Source organism: Lissotriton helveticus, chromosome 1_1 (genome assembly GCF_964261635.1).
Source record: "Lissotriton helveticus chromosome 1_1, aLisHel1.1, whole genome shotgun sequence".
NCBI lineage: Eukaryota > Metazoa > Chordata > Amphibia > Caudata > Salamandridae > Lissotriton > Lissotriton helveticus.
In genome coordinates, this window is record NC_136057.1 from 1,443,429,135 (window position 1) to 1,443,451,602 (window position 22,468).

Genomic DNA, 22,468 nt, shown 5'->3' on the forward strand with positions numbered 1-22,468 from the left:
CAGGTGCTCTTTCTCCCAGGCAGCAAGAAGCACCAAAACTGCCTCACTTAGGACACTGGTGAGCCCCTCTTCTGTGGGAAGAAGCAGGTTGCAAATCTGTTGCTTTTGGGTTGAGGACTGCCTTCATTTCCAGAAAGACCAAGTGGAGGTACTGAAGAGCGTTTGATGGCACATGCAGCAGAATTGCATACATTGTCTCCCAGGCATGTAACTGGGATACCGTGACTGCCTCCACAGAGATGTTAGCGAATCCCACCATACAAGCCTCGCTTAATGTGGCTTTTTTCACACCAGGCACAGCAACGAACCAAGAGTTTGGATGAACATTTTTGCTTCTGTGCTTTTAAGGTCCTGATAAAAAAAAACCTCCTTGCCTTTGGATATATGTCCCTGCTGGGAGCCCTGAGAATTAACATGGCCATAGTGCAAAGGCTTCTGATCATGTTGCAGGCAATTTTCTCCCCACCTGGCATAGTCTGCTTCTCACTGTTTCGTAGCCAGTTTGCTCCCGAATTATCCACACCGTAACCATGGCATGGAATCTGCTAAATCCAATCTAGACTAGAGGAATGTTCTCTGTTTCACAGAAGTTCAAGTTCAAGTTCAGGCATTTGTAAAGCGCACTACTCACCCAGAGGGTCTCAAGGCGCTAGAGGGAGGGGTTCATTGTTTATCGAATAGCCAAGTTTTCAGTTCTTTTCTGAAGGAGATGTGATTTTGAGTAAGGCGGAGGTGGGTGGGGAGTGAGTTCCAGGTCTTGGCAGCCAGGAAGGAGAAGGATCTGCCACCCATGGTGGTTTTTCGGATGCGCGGGACTGTGGCGAGGGCTTGAATGGATGATCTTAGTTGGCGGGTGGGATAGTAGAAGGACAGTCGGGAGTTGAGGCATTCTGGTCCTAGATTATAAAGGGCCTTGTGTGCGTGGGTAAGAAGGCGGAAAGTAATTCTTTTGTTGACGGGAAGCCAGTGGAGGTTTTTTAAGTGACCGGTGATGTGCTCTTGGCGCGGGATGTCTAATATGAGTCTCGCTGATGCGTTTTGGATGCGCTGGAGCTTTTTCTGCAATTTTGTTGTAATTCCGGCGTAGAGAGTGTTGCCATAGTCCAGTCGACTCGTGACCAGTGCATGGGTGACAGTCTTTCTTGTTTCGAGGGGGATCCAGCGGAAGATCTTTTTGAGAATGCGAAGGACGTTGAAGCAGGAGGACGATACGGCGTTGACTTGTCTGGACATTGAGAGAGAGGAGTCTAGAATGAAGCCAAGGTTACGTGCATGGTCAGTGGGTGTGGGCGCTGATCCCAAAGCGGAAGGCCACCAAGAGTCGTCCCAAGCTGAGGGGGAGGATCCAAGGATGAGCACCTCAGTTTTGTCTGAGTTGAGTTTTAAGCGGCTCTGTTTCATCCATTCGGCTACTTCTTTCATACCTTCGTGAAGGTTGTCCTTGGCGGTGTTGGGGTCTTTGGTGAGGGAAAGTATCAGCTGGGTGTCGTCGGCGTAGGAGATGATGTTGAGGTTGTGTCGACGTGCGATGGAGGCGAGGGGACTCATGTAGACGTTGAAGAGGGTGGGACTGAGTGAGGAGCCTTGAGGTACGCCGCAGATGACTTCGGTGGGCTCTGAGTAGAAAGGGGGGAGTCGGACTCTCTGTGTTCTCCCGGCTAGGAACGAGATGATCCAGTCCAAGGCTTTTCCTTGTATGCCGATGTTGTTGAGGCGTTGTATGAGGGTGTTGTGACAGACAGTGTCGAAGGCGGCGGAGAGGTCGAGGAGAATGAGGGCCACTGTTTCACCGTTGTCCAGGAGTGCTCGGATGTCGTCGGTCGCCGCAATGAGGGCGGTCTCGTGCTGTGTTTGGCTCGAAAGCCGTTCTGTGAGGGATCCAGGGAGTTGTTGGATTCAAGGAAGGCTGCGAGTTGGCTGTTGACGGCTTTCTCGATGACTTTGGCCGGGAAAGGGAGGAGGGAGATGGGTCGGTAGTTTTTCAGTTCTGAGGGGTCTGCTGTTGGTTTTTTCAGAAGGGCGCTGAGTTCGGCGTGCTTCCATATCTCCGGAAAGGTGGCTGAGTCGAAGGAGCAGTTGATGACATCGCGGAGTTGGGGAGCGATGATGGAGTCAGCTTTGTTGAAGATGTAGGGGGGGCAGGGGTCAGAAGGTGAGCCAGAGTGGATTGTGTTCATGAGGCGAATGGTATCTTCAATGGTGATTGGGTTCCAGGAATTGAGGTAGTTAGTTGGAGGGGTGGGAACAGAAGGGGGTGGGGTGAGTTGGCCATTGGGAGTGTTCTTGAAGCTGTTGTGGATGTCGGCAATTTTGTTGTAGAAGAAGGAGGATAGTGCATTGCAGAGGTCTTGGGAGTTAGTGATGTCGTTGGATGCTGCGGGAGGGTTGGTGAATTCTTTGACGATATTGAAGAGTTCCTTGCTGTTATGAGAATTGTTGTCGAGACGGTCCTTAAATGCTGATTTCTTGGCGGATCGAATCAGTTGGTGGTGTTTGCGGGTGGCTTTCTTGAGGGAGGTCATGTTGTCTGAGGTTGGTTCTTTTCTCCAATTCTTCTCCAGGGTGCGGCATGTCTTCTTGGATTTTTTGAGGTCATCATTGAACCAGGGAGCCTTTTTGCTGAATGATTTCAACTGGTGTTTTTTCAGGGGTGCTAGTTCGTCCGCACTGTGAGTAATCCATTGCCTGAGGTTTGTGGCCGCCTGGTCTGGGTCCGTTGTTAGGGTGGGAATGTTTTGGCTGAGGGATGCGAGGAGTTGGTCGGTGGTGATTTTGTTCCATTTTCTTCGGGGAATGGGTTGTGGACGGTTGTGGGTCAGGGTTGTTTTGTAGCTGAAGTGAACACAGCTGTGATCCGTCCAGTGGAGAGCTGTAGTGCGATCGAAGGAGATGTGCTTGCTGGAGGTGAAGATAGGGTCGAGCTATGTGAGTGGGGGTGTTAACAAGTTGTTTGAGTCCGAGATTGGACAGGTTGTCCAGGAGGGTGGTGGTGTTGTTGTCGAGAATGTTGTTAAGGTGGTAGTTGAGGTCTCCTAGAAGAATGTAGTTCTCGGAGGCGAGGGCGTGCGGGCTGACGAAGTCAGTGATGTCGTCGCTGAATTGAGATCGGGTGCCTGGGGGCCTGTAGATGAGGGTTCCTCTAAGGGTGGTCCTGGGGTCGGTGTGGATCTGAAAGTGGAGGTGTTCCGCGGTTGCAAGATTGTCGTCAGAGCTGGTTGTAATTTTGATGGTGTTTCTATGGACGATGGCGATGCCTCCTCCAGTTTTTTAGGTCTCCTGGCGTTTAACAGCGCGTCAGCGCTGTGTCCGCCAGGAGATCTTTTGTCACTGACTGTGCTCCCCAGGAGACAGTACTGGCCGCGCGCATTTTGTCTCCGAGGAGGCGATTAGAGCTGGCCACGCGCACGCGAACGAGCGCTGTGGCCAGCTGCTGTCTCCTGGGAAGCTCCCACACGCATGCGCATTCACACAGACACAGACACACACACGAGCACCCACGCACGCACGCACATACATACATACATACATACAGAGACACACCTCCCCCGACACATACGCGCGCACACACACAAGTGCACCGAGGCCCCCCCTCCCCCCTCCCCCCTCCCCCGCCGTCACCGTCGCCGTCGCATACACACACGAGCATACACGCACACACACACACACAAGTGCACCAAGCCCCCCCAGCCTTTTGAAACTTACCTGGGCAATGTCGGGGACTCTTCTCTCAGCACGCGGCGCCCAACCTCCTGCTAGCGCGGCCCCGGGTCTCCACACCGCTCACAGGAGCCCCGGGCCGCGAGACGCATCGACTCCGCCTGCCTCCTCTTCCGGTCTGGACGTGGCCCCGCCCCCGTCACAGGCGACCGTGCCTGACTTCCCCTCCACTCCTCGTGCTCCACGTGGGACCCACGTCCTCGAGCATGGATTAAAGGGACGGCGTCGCATTTAACTTGCTGCTCTAAAGGTAAAAAGATATTGGAGAGGAACAGCAGGAAACACTGGTTTTCAGGCTCAATGCACTGCTGTTTTATTTATGTTTTGACTAAGAGTGCTGATCCTGCCTTGGAGATTTGTGATACTTATTTTCTGTGGCTTTATATGCCTTTTCTGACTGAAACAGGACTCCGTGTGATAGTGTTACGCCTTGTGCTTTGACGAAGCCTAATCTGCCTGAAATATTTTATGCATTCAATGTACATTCGCAGCTTACCTTCTGTTATTGTGGGTTTATGATGAATATGTCTCTCAACGTCCTATGTTTATGTGCAGGGTTTAAGTAATCTAAGCCAAAGCCGCGGGTAGCGAGTTTTACTGCTTTGTAAGACTGCAGAAAGAACATCTGATATAAATTATTCTGCTAACGTTAGTGAACATGGCAGAATCCGCGTGGCTGCTTTGATGAACATTATTAAGAGCAGTAAATCACGTGTGGATTTATTCTAATGTGGAAGGGAAATTCGATTTTAATGGTCTGTGCTGAGCTTGTTTTTGGGCGACCACAGGCTGTCATATTTCAGACATTTAGTGCCTACTTTTGCGGAACCACGAAAAGACAACAAACCAGAGAAATCAGTTCAGAAGTGCATGCCACTACCTGTACCTGCTGCAATAAAACTGTTCGGTTTGTGTGAGCCTTTGTGAGCAAGGCAAAAAGGCCGTAAGCCAGGACATCAGAACGGATGTCTGTTAACACTCCTTTGAGCAGGCTGCTAAGCACGCCCACTTCCATTGTAATGGATAAAATATGCTTTTAATGAATGGCTTCCGGTGTGTGTAAGTGGCTTCTGTTTTATGACAGAGCATTCCTTTGGAGAGCTTTGGCACCAAAAAAAAATACTTTTACATTAGTAGGAGCTGACATTTTGTGGAGTGTTTATTTATTTTGTTTTAATAGTGCTGCTGCTGGCCGCAGACCGAGTCAGAGTGCTTGGCAAGGTATGAGGAGGGGAAGCGAGGGAACAAAGCATCCTCAAAGATGGTACATTCGGTCAGCAGTTGAGTACTTCAGTGCACAGTCCGCTTTAATGCACTCCAAAGGCCTACGTGACCAAGAGACGCTTCAGGGCTTTCCTTAACCTTGGAACGTCTGGCTGCAGGTGGAGGGGAACAGGTGGTGAGTTACAAGTGAGGTTACCTTGCACGCGCAATGCTCTGAATCCTTCATATCACATCGTACTGGTGGGGAGTGTTTTGGAAGCTCAATGAAATAGAATGTGGACATATAGACCCTAGTGAGACTACCTGTGATGCTCGTCAATGGGGTTTGGACGGAAGACAGTTTTACCCGGTGCTGCCTATCGGAGAGGCAGGAGCTGTACCAATGAAGAGCTGTCCCACCAACATCACAGTGTGATGAGAACCGATCTAGAAGAATGCTGTGGTTGAACATGTTAAACACATGCTGAGAGGTGAAGAAGGATCAATGTTCAAGGTCTGCACAAACTCATAGTCTATAATGTCTACTCCTCTTGCAGCACTTCGAGGTCCTAAATAGTCTGGCTTTACCCGGGATGGTGCTCTTACACCCTATGAGCCGTAATCTTTTTGAAATTGTGTTTTTGTGCTGCCCACCAATTCCTATACTCTGAATTCTTCCAGTGAATGTTTGTATTTAGCCAACCTCTATGAAATAATGGCTGATTTTGAGCAGAGTTTAATGCCCCGATCTCTCTTCACTTCCCAGGAATGTTCTCCAACATGAGAGTTTCGGAGGGGTGGTGGTAGGACTCCGGCTTTGATGAAGACGCGCCAGTCCTGTCCCATACCAACTGCCAGGTGTCACACCCTGCTCTTTATTACCCACTCTACTAGTGACAGATCATTCTGCTCCCCGAAACCCCTAGGTCTTTCTACAGGATATTGTATGACAAGTAGTGTCAGCCCCCCTGCCACCAGTCCTTTCAGCTTTCTCTTCTCTTTTTGTGTTGTCCGTTAAGACTTGGACAGAAAGTGGGAATGGGTAACCGTATTGGTGGCACACTTACCGTAACAGTCGAAGGGACAGGATATGGAGTGTTTGAAGGATATAGAGGAGCCTTGGTAATGTCATAATTTTAAATAAAGCCGCCCTACCCATAAGGGAGAGTGGGAGGGTGTGCCAATGACTTACATCCGCTCCCAGGCGATTTATTTGGGGTCCAAGAATCCTGTCTAGGATCACCTTCTTATCCCCCGTGACATAGACACCCAAATATTTAAAGCCCTCTGATGCCACCGGGGTCAAAAACCGCGTGGGAACCCTGGGAGGGAGACCCGACAATGGAAAAATCACGGACTTTGACTAGTTAATATTATAGCCGGAATAGCTACCGAATAGTTTGAAGATATGCAGTACTCGTGCTATTGAGTAGTACGGTCGTGCAAGATACAATACAATATCATCGGCGTAATGGGAAATACGCTCCTCCCATCCCCCCGGCGCCTCTATACACCAGATCATGGGATCCCACCGGATCCAGTGCGCCAACGGCTCCAATGCCAGAGCAAACAGGAGTGGGGACAGGGGGCAACCCTGCCTGGTGCCTCTACGCAATTGGAAGGATCTAGATAGTACCCCGTTCACACGCACTCGGGCCGTGGGCATCTCATACAAGAGTCAAACCCACCACAAAAATTGGGACTGAACCCCAGCCTTTGGAGACCATAAACAGATCGGGCCACTCGATACTATGAAAGGCCACTGACGTGTCTAGCACCATCAATACCGTCTGTTGGGTCTCAGTACCATCAGTCATGTGCAACACCCCATAGAGTCTCCGTAGATTGTGTAGGGTACTTCTACTGGGCGTGGACCCCGATTGGTCCACGTGTGCCAGCTCTGCAATGACGGACACCAATCTGTCCGCCAAGGCCTTGGCGAGGACCTTCGCTTCCACGTTAATGAAGGAAATGGGACGGTAAGAACTACAATGATCGGATGGCTTTCCATCTTTATGGATCATGATAATTGTCGCTGCCTTCTGATCCGGCGGAAGGCGCCCTGTTTCGCCCGCCTCCATCAGCATCTCTCGGAGTGGAGACATTACGATCGAGGCCTGCGTTTTATAAATCTCTACCAATGCTTTCCTGGATTTGCGGGAGCCCATAGCGTTGCCAAGCTCTTCCTCCATTCGATTGGCTTTGAGACGTTCGCACGCCTCTAGGGACAACATGAGTAGGGCAAAATCTTGCAGAAATTCTTCACAGTCCTCTTCCGACCTAGTGCACACAGGAGCATAAACCCGCTCAAAGTGCGAGGCAAAGGCCTCTGCTAAATCCATGCTTGTAGACTGGAGCGACGCAGACGCATCACACACCTCCGCCACCCACGATCTGCCTCTATCGTGGCATGCCAGCCACGCCAGGAGCTTCAGTGCCTTGTCCCCACGTCATATACGCGATGTTGCATAGCCAGCGCATACGTCCGCACCTCGTCATCTGCCAGGGCCCTGGGGTCACGCTGTGTCAATGCCAGCCTATGGCACAATTCCGTACATGAGGCTATTGCACTGCCCCTCCTCCATACGGCTAATTTCCTGTTCTAATTGTCGAATCTGCAGGGATTCCTCCTTTTTCTGCGGTCCAATCAGCGCCTAAGCAAGCCCCCTCAATACTGTCTTGTAGGCCTCCCACATTGTAATATATGACTCTACAGACCCCTTGTTCTCTTTAAAATATAGCTCTGATCCCTCTCGAAGCTTTTCCCCAATTGCAGAGTCTCGGAGACGCCAAGGGTCTATCCTCTGGAATGCATCTCTTTTTTTTTATTTCAGAAAATTTTATTAGAGAATTTTTTTAGTGCATATACAGTGAAGGCAATACTGGTGTCTTATACGCCGTGAGGGTTACAGTAATAACCGGGCCTCTGAGAGTGACCCACACTGGAAAGTGATACGAAATCCCCCGTGCCATGTGCTTGGAATGAAGAAAATCTCCTACCTTATCATTGCGGGCGAAGAAATGGTCTATCCTAGAGAAGGACCCATGTTGTGCCGAATAAAATGTGTAGTGTCTTAATGAGGGGTTATGTGCCCGCCACAATAAAACGTCATTTTATAGTAGTGAGTAGTGAGTGCAGTTTAGTGAGTAGTGAGTGCAGAGTAGTGAGTAGTGAGTGCAGAGTAGTGAGCAGTGAGTGCAGAGTAGTGAGTAGTGAGTAGTGAGTGCAGAGTAGTGAGTAGTGAGTGCAGAGTAGTGAGTGCAGAGTAGTGAGTAGTGAGTGCAGAGTAGTGAGTAGTGAGTGCAGAGTAGTGAGTAGTGAGTGCAGAGTAGTGAGTAGTGAGTGCAGAGTAGTGAGCAGTGAGTGCAGAGTAGTGAGTGCAGAGTAGTGAGTGCAGAGTAGTGAGCTGCCTCAAGTGAAGTACTCTGGTACCCAAGGATGACTAGCAAACAATATTATTCACAACGTTGCTTACTATTCAGCAACATTTGACAGTTTGCAAATCATCTTTATACAACAATTCAGAGTTTGATAACAAGTTAATGTAACACATTGTAATATACAATGCCAATAGCTCAAAGTTTAAAGCTGGGAGACCTATTGCATTGTAAATGCTTGTTTAATAGTGCGGTCTTTTCGAATGATCTTGTAAGTGTCCGGTATGGCTATGGCGATGTCGGGGGCAGAAGATGCATTCATCCATGTTTCAGTGAGGAAGGCGATGTCAGGTGACACAGTGTCGATTAGGTCCCAGAGTTCGGTTGCGTGTCTGTGGACCGAGCGGGTGTTCAGTAGGATGCATTTCAAGTTGTTGGGTTCGGAGCTGAGTGTGGAGGAAGTGTGTTTGGTGAGGGTCCTGACGCAGTAGAACTTACAGGAGAGGCAGGAGAATGGGCCGTGGGTACGTCCTGGGGTAGCAACGCAGCATAGTGGGGTGCGTCCGGCGTTGAAGGCGAGGAGAGTAGCGGCATCATAAGTTACTCTGGGGGGTTGGGAGCGGCATAGAGCAGGGGGACGGGCGCTGGGCGCGGTCCAGGCGCGGACGGGTGCAGACGGGCTTACCTTTGGCGCACCTTCGGCGCAACTGGGGCGTGACCGCTGCGCGACAATGCGAATGTCATAAATGGATGGTGGAGGGGCGGGGGCGAGGGAGGGTCAGCTGGGAGGCGGGAGCGGGGAGGAGACACGGGTCAGGGGTGGACAAAACAACAACAAAATGGCTACTTAGGCAGATAATTGAAACGGGGCACAGCCGAGGACCGGTAATGAATCAATGCACAATTTGAGTCTCAGCAATGAAGCGCTAATATGCACATTAATTAATTAGCAGATGCGCTTTCAGTATTAATATGCAGGCTATGTAAGTTATCAATCGGCAGCGCAAATGGGCACTATTATCTCAGTGCAGTGCTACGATACCAAGCGCTATGATAATGTGCGCGATCACGGGTCCAGGCAGCAGGAAAGCAGGCAGCAATGAGGCACACGGTTAGGCAGGAAGAGATGTAGCGTGGGGGAGCGACCGCTTCGGGGCAAGCCCAGGTGGTCACATGGCCAGAGCAATCATCCAAGTTGTGTCCCTTCTACAAAAGGTTGCACAGCGAATCACAGGTGATTGCCTTTCTCCCAGACATCTATGCATCAAAGTCCTGTTCAACCCAATGACTGAAAATCTCCATAGGGACTCCTTCTCTTTTGCTCGCATTTAAAAAGTTCCTACTCTAAAGGGTTTGGGTAATCTCAAACCCACTGATAAACGTATCCACTATGAAGTTCAACTTCACTTGGTTACCCTTTTTAACTGTAGATCGGCCTAGGTCCATGTGAGAAAAAGTTGACTCAGTAAAGTCACTGCCTTTTGTTCACCAAACACCATAACTGCTCCTAGGGGCGTTACAAAACTTGAGCCCACCCCCCTCAAAGAACATGGAGGGGGCCGACCAAGCTCCAGACCCATTCACAAGCTCTCGGGCCCGCCCGCACACACTGCCGGAGGGGGCCTCCTGGAGCTCGGGCCGCCCCTGCACCACGGAGGCTGCAGGGGCTATTGTAATGCCACTGCCTACTCCAGCAGAGTTGTTCTCCTCCAGGTCCTTTGTGACACTGGGGTGAAGGGGCTGCCATTCCCTGATGCAGGACTTGCACTGTGAGCCTTACCTAGCTATGTTAATGTTAATGTTAATGTTAATCAGCATTTATTGAGCGCTCGTGCGCCCGGAGGCTTCATGGCGCTATAGAAAGGAGCAATGCGCGACAGTCAATTAGTGGAAATGAAGCAGCTCAGTAATGTGCCTGAGAAAAGAGCCAGGTCTTCAAGGAGTGTCTGAAGCTGAGGATGTTGTCGCTCAGTTTTAGAGGGAGGGGAAGAGAGTTCCAGTAGGCCGCTGCGAGGTGGTCAAAGCAGCTGCCTCCGAGACGCTTCCTCTTGAATGGAGGCACAATCAGGAGAGATTTGTGGATGGACCGGAGATCACGGGAAGGGCTATATCTTTTAAATAAGTCTCTAATAAACAGGGGACCAGTGTCATGCAGAGACTTAAAGATAATGCACCCAGCTTTGAAGGCCACACGTTGCTCAACCGGCAGCCAGTGTAGCTGTTTGAGGCCAAGCCTGACTGACTGCCTCCTAGGAATGTTCAAAAGGAGTCTGGCCGCCTGGTTCTGAACCAGCTGGAGGCGTTTAAGCTCTCCCATCTGGAGCCCAAGGTAAAGACTGTTGGAAAAGTCCAGCCTGGACAGAACCAGGGAGATGACGATCTGTGTGAGGGCCGCTATGGAGAAGAAACGACCTATTTTTTTTATTTTCTTCAACTGAAAAAAACTGGAGGACACAACTGCTCCAACCTGTTTTTTTAAAGAGAGGTCCTCGCTGATGAGGATACCTAAGCTCTTAACCGAAGATGATTTGGATGGGGGAGCGCCCATGCTGGAGGGCCAGAAGCTGGGGTTCCAACTAAGTGTGCTCTGTCCAGGCAAGACCAGTTCGGTCTTGCCAGGGTTGAGTTTCAGATGATTGCAGCTCATCCAACTCAAAATGTGGGACATGGTGTTTTGAAATTCAACCACAGAGTCCTTGGTGTTTAAAGGAAAGATGAGCTGCAAATCATCAGCGTAGTTGAAGATGGTTGCCTTTGCATTCCTGAGGGAGAACAGGAGGGGGCGAAGGTACAAATTAAAAAGCAGGGGAGATAACGAGGAGCCTTGAGGTACTCCGCAGGTGGTGGGTATAGCCGGAGCCGTAAAGGAGCCCAGTCTGACCGATTGTGTTCGGCCAGTGATGAATGAGCGGATCCAGCTCAACGCAGGGCCCCTGAGGCCTGCCTGCTCGACACGGTCGACCAAGATGGTGTGGTCGACCGTGTCGAACGCAGCAGAGAGGTCCAATAGCACCAGAGCCTGATGGATCCCCACATCCGCGTTCCGCCTCAGAGTATTCTGCACCGAAAGAATGACCGCCTCGGTAGAGTGGCAAGGACGGAAGCCAGCCTGATTAGGTGCAAGATACTCTGATTTCTCCAGGAATGTAGAAATGCTGTCACAGACGTGAGACTCCAGAAGCTTGGCGCAGTATGGCAGCAACGATATTGGTCTGTAATTGAGCGGATCAAGTGGGTTGGCACCTGCCTTTTTATTCTATGTCTCCTGTAGTTTCTGGGCACTAACTAGCTTCTCTTACTCCAACAACCTTTTGGGTACCTTTACATACTGTATCTCCCTCTGTTTGTGCCGCACCTCAGAGTGTCTCTGAACTATCTGTGTCTCAAACCCCAAGCACTCGGACGTTGTATGGGTTGGGTGAATGGTGGAAAAAATGCTGAAACCTGGGAATGTGCAAGGATGACTGTATCGGAAGGGGAGTGGGGGAAAGTCCAGTTAAACAGTTCTTTACTTGTGGGTCCTGTTACTAGTTCCAGCTTCATTCGCTGCCCTATCTTTTTTAAACAAATTTGCCTAAGGACTTTTCTTGGCTTCACATAGCATCTTAAGGTCAATTACTGATAAAGGTCCCACTATTACTGATACTGACCCCCAGCTTGCCTGGTGTCAGGCATCACTTAAAGGGTCTCCCACAGTACAAAGACTAGGCTTTATTGGGTGTCATTATGTACCTTCAAAAGGTAAATTCACCTTACAAGTTGAGGCTTTTTGTCCAGATTCTGGTGAAGTCTGTTGTTACGGGGGACTACTTTTGGCGGACTGGGTACTGCCACTTTCCACTGATGTTCAAGTTCATGTAGTAATATTGTACCCTAACTGCATATTCTAGTGTCTCCCTTTTGTACAATTGTCTTTCCAAGGGTAGTCATGGTGAGCAGTCACAGCTTTCAGTCTCTTCAAAAGCATGGATTAGAATCCCATCACTGCCACAAATGCAAGGCCTCTTCGCCAGGTCCTGCAGCAGTCAGACATTACAGGGTAGTATTCGGAGTGTGTACTCTCATTTGCCAATGTTATCCCAATATAGTGGCTAACTGGGATGCATTAGTATCCAAGGCAATGGGACATCAGTAAGAAATGGCTGTCCAATAACCACTCACTGCCTTGGTATCCCAAGAAAAAGCTGCATAATTACCCAAAAGTATGAAAGGCGGTGTGGAACCAATTATCTAAAGTTTTGATTGGACAGCAACTTCCAGGACCTGAACCCTGTACCTCTGAGGATTTCAGATAGGAAGCAAATTCTCCCAAAGAGAAGCTCGCACAGCGGTAGTTGGGTTTGCCACAGCAGCTACAGGCATTTCCAAATTCTATATATTTTCCATTGTGTTTTTAACTTATCCCCCTTAATAAATTCCTTAAGCCAGTGTATACGCAGAACACTGGATTGTGCAGTCCCTTGTACAAGGCAAAGAAAGAACAGCCCAGAACATTGGACTACACCAATCCTTTAAAATTGAAACCCATGGCTGCATAATATAGCCTTATAGCCCGCTGCCGAGGGCTATACCGGAGCGTCTCGGACCTATAACAATGGCGAGGGTGTTTAACATCCGGTATAGCCTGAGGCAAAAGGGCTATAAACTCCCGGTTTATACCAGACATTATAAGCCTGGAGCTGCTCCATTGTCTTCAATGGAGCTCGGAACTTTCTTCGGTTCTAATAAAGCAAATTTAACCCAGCTGGTGCCCATCTCCCAGTACTACTAGGTGTATCAAACAGAGTAGTGCCTGCCTGGAGTTTTCATACTATATAAAGTTATAAAAAGCTGCCACCAAGCACTACAAAAACCTAGTTGGTATATACGAGGCAATAGCCTTAAAAAAGACCAATACCTTGAAAAGAACAGTTATTTTTAGAATAATGCTTCTCCCATTTGGAGAGAATGTTGCACAATGTTTGTCAACAGCCCCCGCATTATACGACAGTGGTTTATAATTACGTATAGCTATTCAATTAACGTACCGTTCCATCTAAACCCCAAGAGACTCACCATGCTAAGCAACAAAGGCCGAGACCCATTATACACTGCCTGACAGAATCACTAGTGATTTAAACTTGTTTGGTAGAACCTCTAAAGCCCCCTCACAGAATATCTCCTTTAAAAATTTTTTATTAAAATCATAGCCACCTCAAAGTTAGTTTATAAATTACAATATTCTTAGAAAACACTGTGATTTAAATGCTATGATTAAAAACAATATTCGTAATATCGTTAGGACACCAGCCGCCGGTGCACAATTATACGAGATGTAAAAGGGAGACTGTCACAAATACCACATTTAATATAGCCTTCTAGCCCACCGTGGTGGGCTATACCAGCAATTAAAGGCCCCCTCCAACGTTAATTCGGCTCGGGCCTTTAACAAGGGAGCGGGACTTTAATGCCAGTATAGTCCAGCTAAGGAGGGCTATAAAGTTATCAGAACATTCCGCCACTAGAGGACAGAATGTTCTAACAAGTAAAACAAATACCACACATTGCCCAAGGGGATTGAAATCCCCTCCGGCTCCATGAGGCCTTTGTTCACAGAAACAGCTGTGAAGGACAACAATGGAATTTTGGAGCTCCGGGCTTTTACTGGCCATTAGAATCCCGGATCACTCCATTGTTTTCAATCGAGCTCTCAACATTCTAAATGCTCCAATAAAGAATAGCATGCACTGCTGGTCGGTCACACAGACCATCACATTATCGCCACCTGTGAAGTCGTATAAAAGGGCTAATCCAAATCAAGGTATTTTACCAAATTGCTTACAAATGAATGAAAAAACACAGAACCTATCACAAAACACAATCAAAGGCTTTTTCTGCATCTAAGAAGCCAATGGGTCATTTCAAACTTTAGCTTCATCTTTCAGAGCAGTAGAATTATTGGCATGCAAAGTGTTATCGAGCCACAGCTTCCCATTTTACTAAAAGAAAGATCTGAAAACTTACAGGCTATGCTCCGATGCCTGGGCAACTTCCTGTTTCTGGAAAAGATATATGACTAGGTGTGTCCTAACTTGCCATTCAGACTGATTCTGTTTTTTTTTCTTTGAGCTGATTTAGCCAGGTTACGTTTGTGGGTTATGGAGGCAGGCAGGGAAGTATTCCGATGTACATTCCTTCTGCATTCATCCATGATAGATACTTTGTGAGGTTTGTATATAGATTTTAAATCAGTCAAAGAAGTCCTCTGATGAGGAATCCCTCATTAGTCTTCTCTGTCCATAAGCTTGAGGGCATACAGGGGCTGAGGGTTGGGTGCGGTGTTTAAGTTGACGATGACAGTGCTTAATTTGTAAAGTAATAAGTGTCGGGGCCAAAAGTTTTGCTCAGAAGCAGGGCCTTGCACTATTAAGGGTTGAGGTCAAATACCAAGGGTACATACTTTTGATTTTATCTCATGCTTCTGTAATCCACCACTCGACACTCATCTCACTTGTTTCCCCTTTTTATGTTTTCCTCTCTTACTCTGGATCAAAGTCTTTTGAGCAAAAATAAGTGCTGGCCCCCAATAATAAGTGCTGGTGGGCCCCACCTGTAACCCCCAGCTCAAGGTAAGGACTGGAATGGCCAACATTTCCTAGAGCTAAAAGCAACAGCAAATAGGACATATGGCTTAATTGATATCTAGTGGTTAAGCCAGAATATCTTCAGAACCTAATACCTTATTGCTGGCTCTGAACTGCATCTTCTGAAACAACAATTTTCCGACTTTAAGGCCGCTTTGTGTTACTGCCACATCTTGCCTTCAAGTATGTTTCAAATTTGGGTGCATCGCTCAAAGATCCCATAGCCATGCTCTGTCGCCTATCTTGAGATAAACGCCCAGAATCTCACAAGGTTCCCCAAGTCTAAAATCATATTACCCAGGCTTTGAAATCTCAAGTGATGTCTAGCTTTGTAATTTCAATTTTTTTAACTGCGAGCTAATCTTAAAACATGTTCTTTGTATTCACTTTAAAGCCAGTAAAAAGGGGTGCACGGTGTGTATGTCTGTGTTGGGGGAGCGAGGCAGGGTGATCTTAAAACAAAGTACCACTGACTACCTCTTCTCTTTCATCAGAACGGCCATATTCTGGGAAGTTGGAAGTGATGTGGCCACCAAGAAGCACTGGAAGTGAGGTTGAACAGGTATGTATGGCGCTACGTCACCTGTGGATTGGTTGAGTGGAGAGACAGAGGAGGACATTCCATCAATGGCCCCTTCCATGCTGCATTTCTTCTTTCTCTTGTAGACCTTTGACCTCCTCATCAGACAAAAGACATTTCTGGCAGGGATCTCCAACGTAGGTTCAGGGCAAGGTCCATGCCAAATTTTGAAGATATCTGGAGACATTTTAAGGGATGGGCAAAGAAGGCTCTGGCCTAGGGTCCCACCTTTCAAGGGGGGGGGGCTTGATATTTGGTCAGGACAGCCCCTCTCATTAATTTATCTGACTAGTCGAGCTATAATAATTACCTATACTACCTCTTTTGGTCATAGAATGTTGGCAAGTATACCACAGCCTCGTACAGGGCTGCCCCATAGTCCACTTCCATGCCAATCTGTGTGCTGCATGTGGATCTAGGCAGTCCAAGAGCCACTCGAGAAAAGGAGGGATGTTTAAGTGTAGTGGTGCTGATTTTAAATAAGCTATTGGCTCTCATTTGTCTTCTTTCTTGTACATTTGCCTAATTTTAAGATGTGATAATTAGGTGTGATTTGGCTGTAAATGGATCATAAATTCAAATTTGTTGGGACCAGGGGCCCTCAAAATAGGTTTGACCCAGGGTCTCCATAATTCTTATGATGTCCCAGAAGATATCCACAAAGGCTACATTTGCATACAACTGATCTAAATGAAGCTCATATACAATAGTTAGTGGCGATCTTGAATGAATGCGGCTTTCCTGGTCCTAGGCTGGCCGCCATGTATATAGAAATCTATAATGAAGGCAACAACAGTTCCTGCCACCTCGAGATATCATTTAACCTTTAGGATTTCTCTAACTCCTGCCCCTCTGGCTGGGCATGTTTTTAAGATTTACCCCACAGATCCTTGTTCTTTGCCCTGGGTGATATCCCTTGATTCTGCCCCCAGGGATCTAGGGATATTGCTCTTCCATCTTTGCCTAATCCTGTGCCGCTCTCCTGCCTTTTAAGTCCAGGTCATGTTCAACTTTCATTCTATAGGTATCTGGCATTGTTAATCACCCTTTAAGCCCGTGACAGCACTGATCTCCCTCACTAATATCCCTGGAGATGCCCCCCACTGTAGAAATCTAAGCATGTGCTTTACTCTTGCAGTAGGGACCTCGCATGTTTCTCACAACTGCCCCTGAGAACATCCCTCACTGCGGCTCTTGGAGATATCCTGATGCCACTGCCTGACCCTTGTAGGCGAAGTCTCCAAATTGATAGGGATGGTCACCTTAGCAAACATGGAGCAATCACTCAAAAGGTGTTCTGGAGCCCTGTGTTTGTCTAATAGGGCTGTTATGTTCAACAGAGTTTATGGATAGCAGTTCTACGAAGCCTGGTGAAAGACCCCAACTCTCTTTGTCTTGAATCCATTACCTTGAAGTGAAGTGAAGACCAAACCGAGGGATGAACCCATGAGGCAAAAGTGCAGGGTCGTTGGGAGACCAGAATTTGGAAAAGTAGTCCCAGGACATGGATAAAAATGTAAAGAAAGACTAACTTATGTACAGGACCTTGCTTGCACTGTCTGTCAGGCCATGAACAGTGGCAGCAGCTGCACGTTCTAGGGACCACAGGTCACGTCATGTCCCATCTGCTGCTATTATATGATATTTGGGCTTACTTCTGAAAACTATTTCTATTGTTTTTTCCTCCGGGCTGCTCTCACTTGAAATCTGCTGTTATGGGATATTTTACCTGATTTATCTTCGCTGTTCGGTATGTGGCTTTTCTCTGTGGGGTTCTCTCTACTCATATCTTCTGTTTTTGCATAGTTTGTCTGGGGGGTTTCTGAATTTTCTAGATTTGCTGCTTCTCCTCCTGTACACATTTCGCCATTGCCTTATCTCTTTTGAAATATTGCCTGATTTCATTTTTTCTTGCTTTGTGATATCTGGTCTTATTTTACAACATTCTGTTTGTTGCTTCTCTCTTGGGGCCCCTCTCTTTTCACATTTCCTGTTCTTGAATAGCTGGTATGGGTTTCTTGCAGTCGTCTGTTAGTTGCATCTCTTCCTTGACCCTTCACATTTAGCAGCTCCTGGTCTTGGGTATGTGTTCTAGTTTTTTGTAGTATTCTATCTTTGCTTCTCTCCATCAGCCCCTCTCTTGTCACATCTCCTGGTCTTGAATATTTGTTTTGGTTTCTTCTCAGTGTTGTAAGTTCGGTGCTTCACTCTGTGGGCTCTCCTCACTTCGCACCTTCTGTTATTGGATATTTGGCCTAATTGCTTCTCAATGTTTTTTACGTGTTGTTCCTCTTTGTGAGCCTCTTTTACTGTTGCATCTCCTTTTCTTTTATATTTGATCTGCTTTAATCTCAATATTCTGTTTGTTACTTCTCTCCCTTGGCCCCTTTCCTTTCACATCTACTGCTCTTGAGTATTTGGCCATGGTTCTCCTCAATGTTCTATATGCTGTTTCTCTCAAGGTCCCCTCTCACAATCATATCTTATGTTTTTGGTCAAGTTTCCTCTCCATCCTCTATATTTGTTGTGTCTCTCTCTTCGCCCCTCACTTTTCACATCTCTACGGTTCTTGGCTATTTGGTCTGGCTTCTTCTCAATGGTCTGTTTGTTGCACCTCTTTCTGCACCCCCATCATTTCACTCTCCAGTTCTTAGATATTTCATCTAGTTTTTTCTCAATGGTCTGTTTGTTAATTCTCCCCATAAGCCCCGGCAAACCGTCACATTAGATTCTTGGATATTTGATCTAATTTCCTCTAGGCGCTCCATGTTTATTGCCCCCCTCCCAAACCCCTCTCACTTCACATCTCCTTTTCTTAGATGTTTGATCTGCTTTCCTGTCAGTATTCTATGTGTGTCCTTTCTCTTCCTTTGCTCTTCTTGTTGCACATCTCTCCTGGTCTTGGATTTTTTTGTCTGGTTTCTTCATGCTATTCTGTTTGTTGCTTTTCTCGATGAACCCTCTCCCTGTCACCTCTCACGTTCATGGATGTTAGGTCTGGTTCATTATCAATGTTCTATATTTATTGCATCTGTCACTCTGCCCCTCTATTTTGCACATTTCCTGTTCTTGGATATTTGGGCTGGTTTCTTCTAAGTGTTCTGTTTGTTGTTTCTCTCTATGAACCCCTCTAGTATCACATGTCATGTTTTTGGCTCTTAGGTCTAGTTTTTTTGTATGACTGTTCTTTGCCTGATACATCTTTTCCTTGGGTCCTCTCTTTTTTGACATCTCTTGTTCTTGGATATTAGGTCAAGTTTTTTATTATGAGTATTCTTTCTGTGATGCATCTCTTTCTTCTTTCACATCTCCTGTTCTTCAGTATTTGGTTTAGTTTCTTATCAGTACTCTATTTCTCTTCTCTGTCAAAGCTCTTCTCACTTCACCTCTCTCCTGTTCTTGCATATTCTGTCTGGTTTATTATCACTGTTGTTGATTGCATCTCTCTTCAGGCCCCCCTCGTTTCACATCACCTGCTGTTGGTTCATTTGCCACCTTTCTTATTCAAAATATTCTCTGGGGCGCATTTTCCATGGCTCTTGCTCTGGATAATTTGCCATAGTTCTGATCGGTGTTCTATGTGTGTTGCATTGCTTTCTTGATGCCTCCCGGGTTTGGATATTTGATGTATTTTCTTCTTGGTCTGTTACTTTTCACTCATGGGCACTTTCATTTCACATTTTCTGTTCTTGTATGCGTGGTTCAGGTTGTTAGTATGTTGCTTTTGCTTCTCTCCAAAGGTCACTCTCATTTCACTACTCCTGTTCTTGGATATTTGATCAGTTTTTTTCTCAATGTTCTGTTTATTGCTTTTCGTTGAGTCCATCTCACTATCACATCTCATGTTCTTGGATGTTTGGTCAAGTTTCATCTCAATGGCTTGTTTGTTGCTTCTGTCTCTTGACTCTTCTCATTTCAGTTCTCTTGTTCTTGGGTAGTTGATCTGGTTTCTTGGCAGTGTTCTGGTTGTTGTTCATTTCACTAGCCCCCTCTCACTGTCACTTCTTCCCTCTTGCAGGAGGGCAGGACTTCTAGCATGGTGCGCCAGAAGAGTGCCTTGGTGCAGCGTTGGGAAGCAGGAATGGTTTCCAGTCAGCAGTCACAAGATGAAGAGGAGTAGGGGGTTCCTGTCCCTCCCCCAGGACAAACACTCCCTGCTCTCTTGGGACCTGTAATCAGGAGGAGGAGGGAGACCCCTTTCAGCAGCCCACCACTCGATCTCTTCTGTCAGGCTGCATGATGCACTTCACCCCTGCCCCTTGGAGTCTTGGCTTGCTGCCGCTGGGTTAGGCTCAGATGGTTGAGGACCACAGAAGATCAGCCAGTGTTCATTTGCTCTATGACTACAAAGCCTTTGCCTCTCTGGAGCCCAGTGAACACCATACCATCACCTATACGACCCACGTGGGAACGCTCTCTGCTGTGACAGACTTATTGACGGGTGCATTGACATCGCATGAGAACTGCTGGCCTGGGGTTTGGCCCTCTGGCATGGCCTACTCGCAAGAATCCTCAACTAACCTCAGTATGAGGGTGGAGAGCTGCCATGCCATCAAGGCACACAGATAAGATGCCTCATCTTTCTTAAACATCAGAAGAGAGCTGGAGGCTAACCTTGCCCTCCTACCATGGCATGCAGGGTTCCTCGAGAGAGCTCAACATTGAATGGATATCCGTTTTTAATTTTACCCAGCTGCCAGAGCCCAATCATGAAGCACCTCAACTGGCCTCAACATCACCAGATAACTAAAGTCTGTGCAGTATAACCTTTCTTTAAAGTCAAGGCTATCCTTCTTAAACCTGCTAATGCTATTCACAATGCATTTTTTCATGAAAAGCCTGTTTCCTCTGCAAAGGTGCAATGCATTCTGGGAATTCTGGGATACTCAAGCTCTTTCCCTTATCCCCATGGCTTTATGGGCTATGCAGGGCTTTTCCCTAACCTCAGGTATAGAGAGTACATTTTCCTAATGAACGTGTTTCCATGACTTTATATTATCTAGGGTATGCTGTGATATGATGGAAAGTTTTATACACCAATTATATCCTTGGACATTTAGATTGCCTTAAGCATTCTGGGGAACAATGTCCCTGAGCACAGAGCTTTCTGGGATGAACCAGGACATGTCCCGAGCTCAGTGGCCTTCTGGAATGTGGAAACATGTTCCCTTACTTAATGGCTTTTTGGGATGCACATGCCTTTTCCCTATTCCCAAAGAATTTACGGCTAGATATGCTAAGCTTTTTTGTGTTCGTAAACTGCCCAATTGCAAAATGGCATTTTTAAATTTACAAAGCCCAAATTGTGTTTCTGTAACCTGTTACCGAATCGTAATTTGGGATTGCGAAGTTGTATTTGGAAGTGGCGTGTTTAGGTCATTCCTTCCTGATACAGATTTGTATTGGTATGTGCAAATGTTTTGCGACCGAAATGCAGTCACAAAACATTTGTATTTTATACCAACTCGAAGTTAGTGGTAAGCCATTTGCAAAAAGGAAGGGGTCTTTTCATTTTTGTTAAATGCATCTCATTTTCCTTTAAGGAAAACGGACTGCATTTAAAAAAAAGGATTACTTTATTTGAAAAGCAATCACAGACATAGTGGTCTGCTGACCCCAGCAGGCCACCATCTCTGTGAATTTTGTGATTCCCAATGGGTCGCAATCTGAGCCCTACCTCATGAATATTCATTAAGTAGATCTATTTGCGGCCCTCTGGGAATCACAGAAAATGTAAAACGCACTTTAGCACATTTTTGTGTTTGCGATAACCAAATAGCAAATTGCAAAAATTCGCAATTTTGTAATCACAAACACTAAGCTTTGAACATCTGGCCTATAGTCATTCCAAATCCATTTCCTTGCTCTTTTAACATTCCGGAAGATGCAGACTTTTTCCGCTGTTCCCATGGAATGTTGGTATACTAGATGCATTTCCCTAACTACCTGCCAAATGGGTACGTACCTAATCAGTCTGTCTCAATGTATTCAGATTTGTGCTTAACCTATGGTATTCTAATACATGCTGTCCCTTCACTAGCCCATGTGCATTTTGCAACATGTAAAGCTTTTAATTTCTCTAGCACGTTCTGGGACAGTCAAAATATTACCTTTACGCTGTGCTTCCAATTGTACATGTTGGAACGTTCTATAACTGCAAAGCATCTTGGGAAAATACATAAGAACTTCTTATGCCAGAGCATCATTAATATATATCTACTTGTCTTCTCGTGATGCAGTCTGGGATATACCTCAATTCCTCTCTAATCATATTTAATGCTGCAAACATGATTAATGCACTAGGGATGGGGAACCTCCCTTCCCCGCCCCAAGCCTGTCCTTGACGATCAACTAACACTCTGCCTATGTGTCCTCTCCACCAATGTGCCTCATCACACCCCATATGTTTTCTCCTTTACCCCCTCTTGTACCATCTCTATGTGTGAACCCCCCTAATTCCCTTTCTTCCCGTATGCCACATACATTACCCCCTTTTAAGTACCTTCCCAGTTATTTCCTTTGCTCACCTTGTCTGTGCCTTATTCTCCACTTCCGTACCCTGTTTCCCTGTGTCCTCCGAAGTAGTGCAACACACTACTTAGATTTTTCGCCAGCGTTTAATGAAATTACTTCAGTAAATTTAGCCAGAGAAAAACAAATGCACAAAGTAAAATGAAGGAGAAGTAGCTGTGATTTTTAAATAAATTGTCAAAGCCAAAAACAGCCTCGTTTGTCATTTTGTCTGCCGCGATCATCACCAGACCAGCATACCATAAACTGGGAAATGCCCCGATTACTTATTGATAATCACCACTCTTAGTCCAGGTGTCCTCGTACCAGTTAATACTTTAGAGGTGGTGGATGCTACCTTTAGAAAGGAAAATCCAGGAAATGCTGCAAATTCAAGCCCAATCCATGCCAGCTGGGGGCTATAATAGGCTTGAGGTTCCGAGCCTTGCCTGGCCAT

The 22,468-nt window shown here is 46.8% G+C and overlaps 1 protein-coding gene across 1 annotated transcript in view; it reads left to right on the top strand.

Annotated features, from left to right (window-relative positions):
• MISP3 (MISP family member 3) overlaps positions 1 to 22,222 on the top strand; it is a 44,230-nt gene extending 22,008 nt beyond the window's left edge. The window contains exons 3-4 of the mRNA XM_078685694.1: positions 15,416 to 15,483; positions 19,520 to 22,222. Of these exons, the coding sequence (XP_078541820.1) occupies positions 15,416 to 15,483; positions 19,520 to 19,621 (170 nt within the window). The 3' untranslated portion in view covers positions 19,622 to 22,222. The remainder of the gene's footprint in view (positions 1 to 15,415; positions 15,484 to 19,519) is intronic.
• The last annotated feature ends 246 nt before the right edge of the window (positions 22,223 to 22,468 follow it).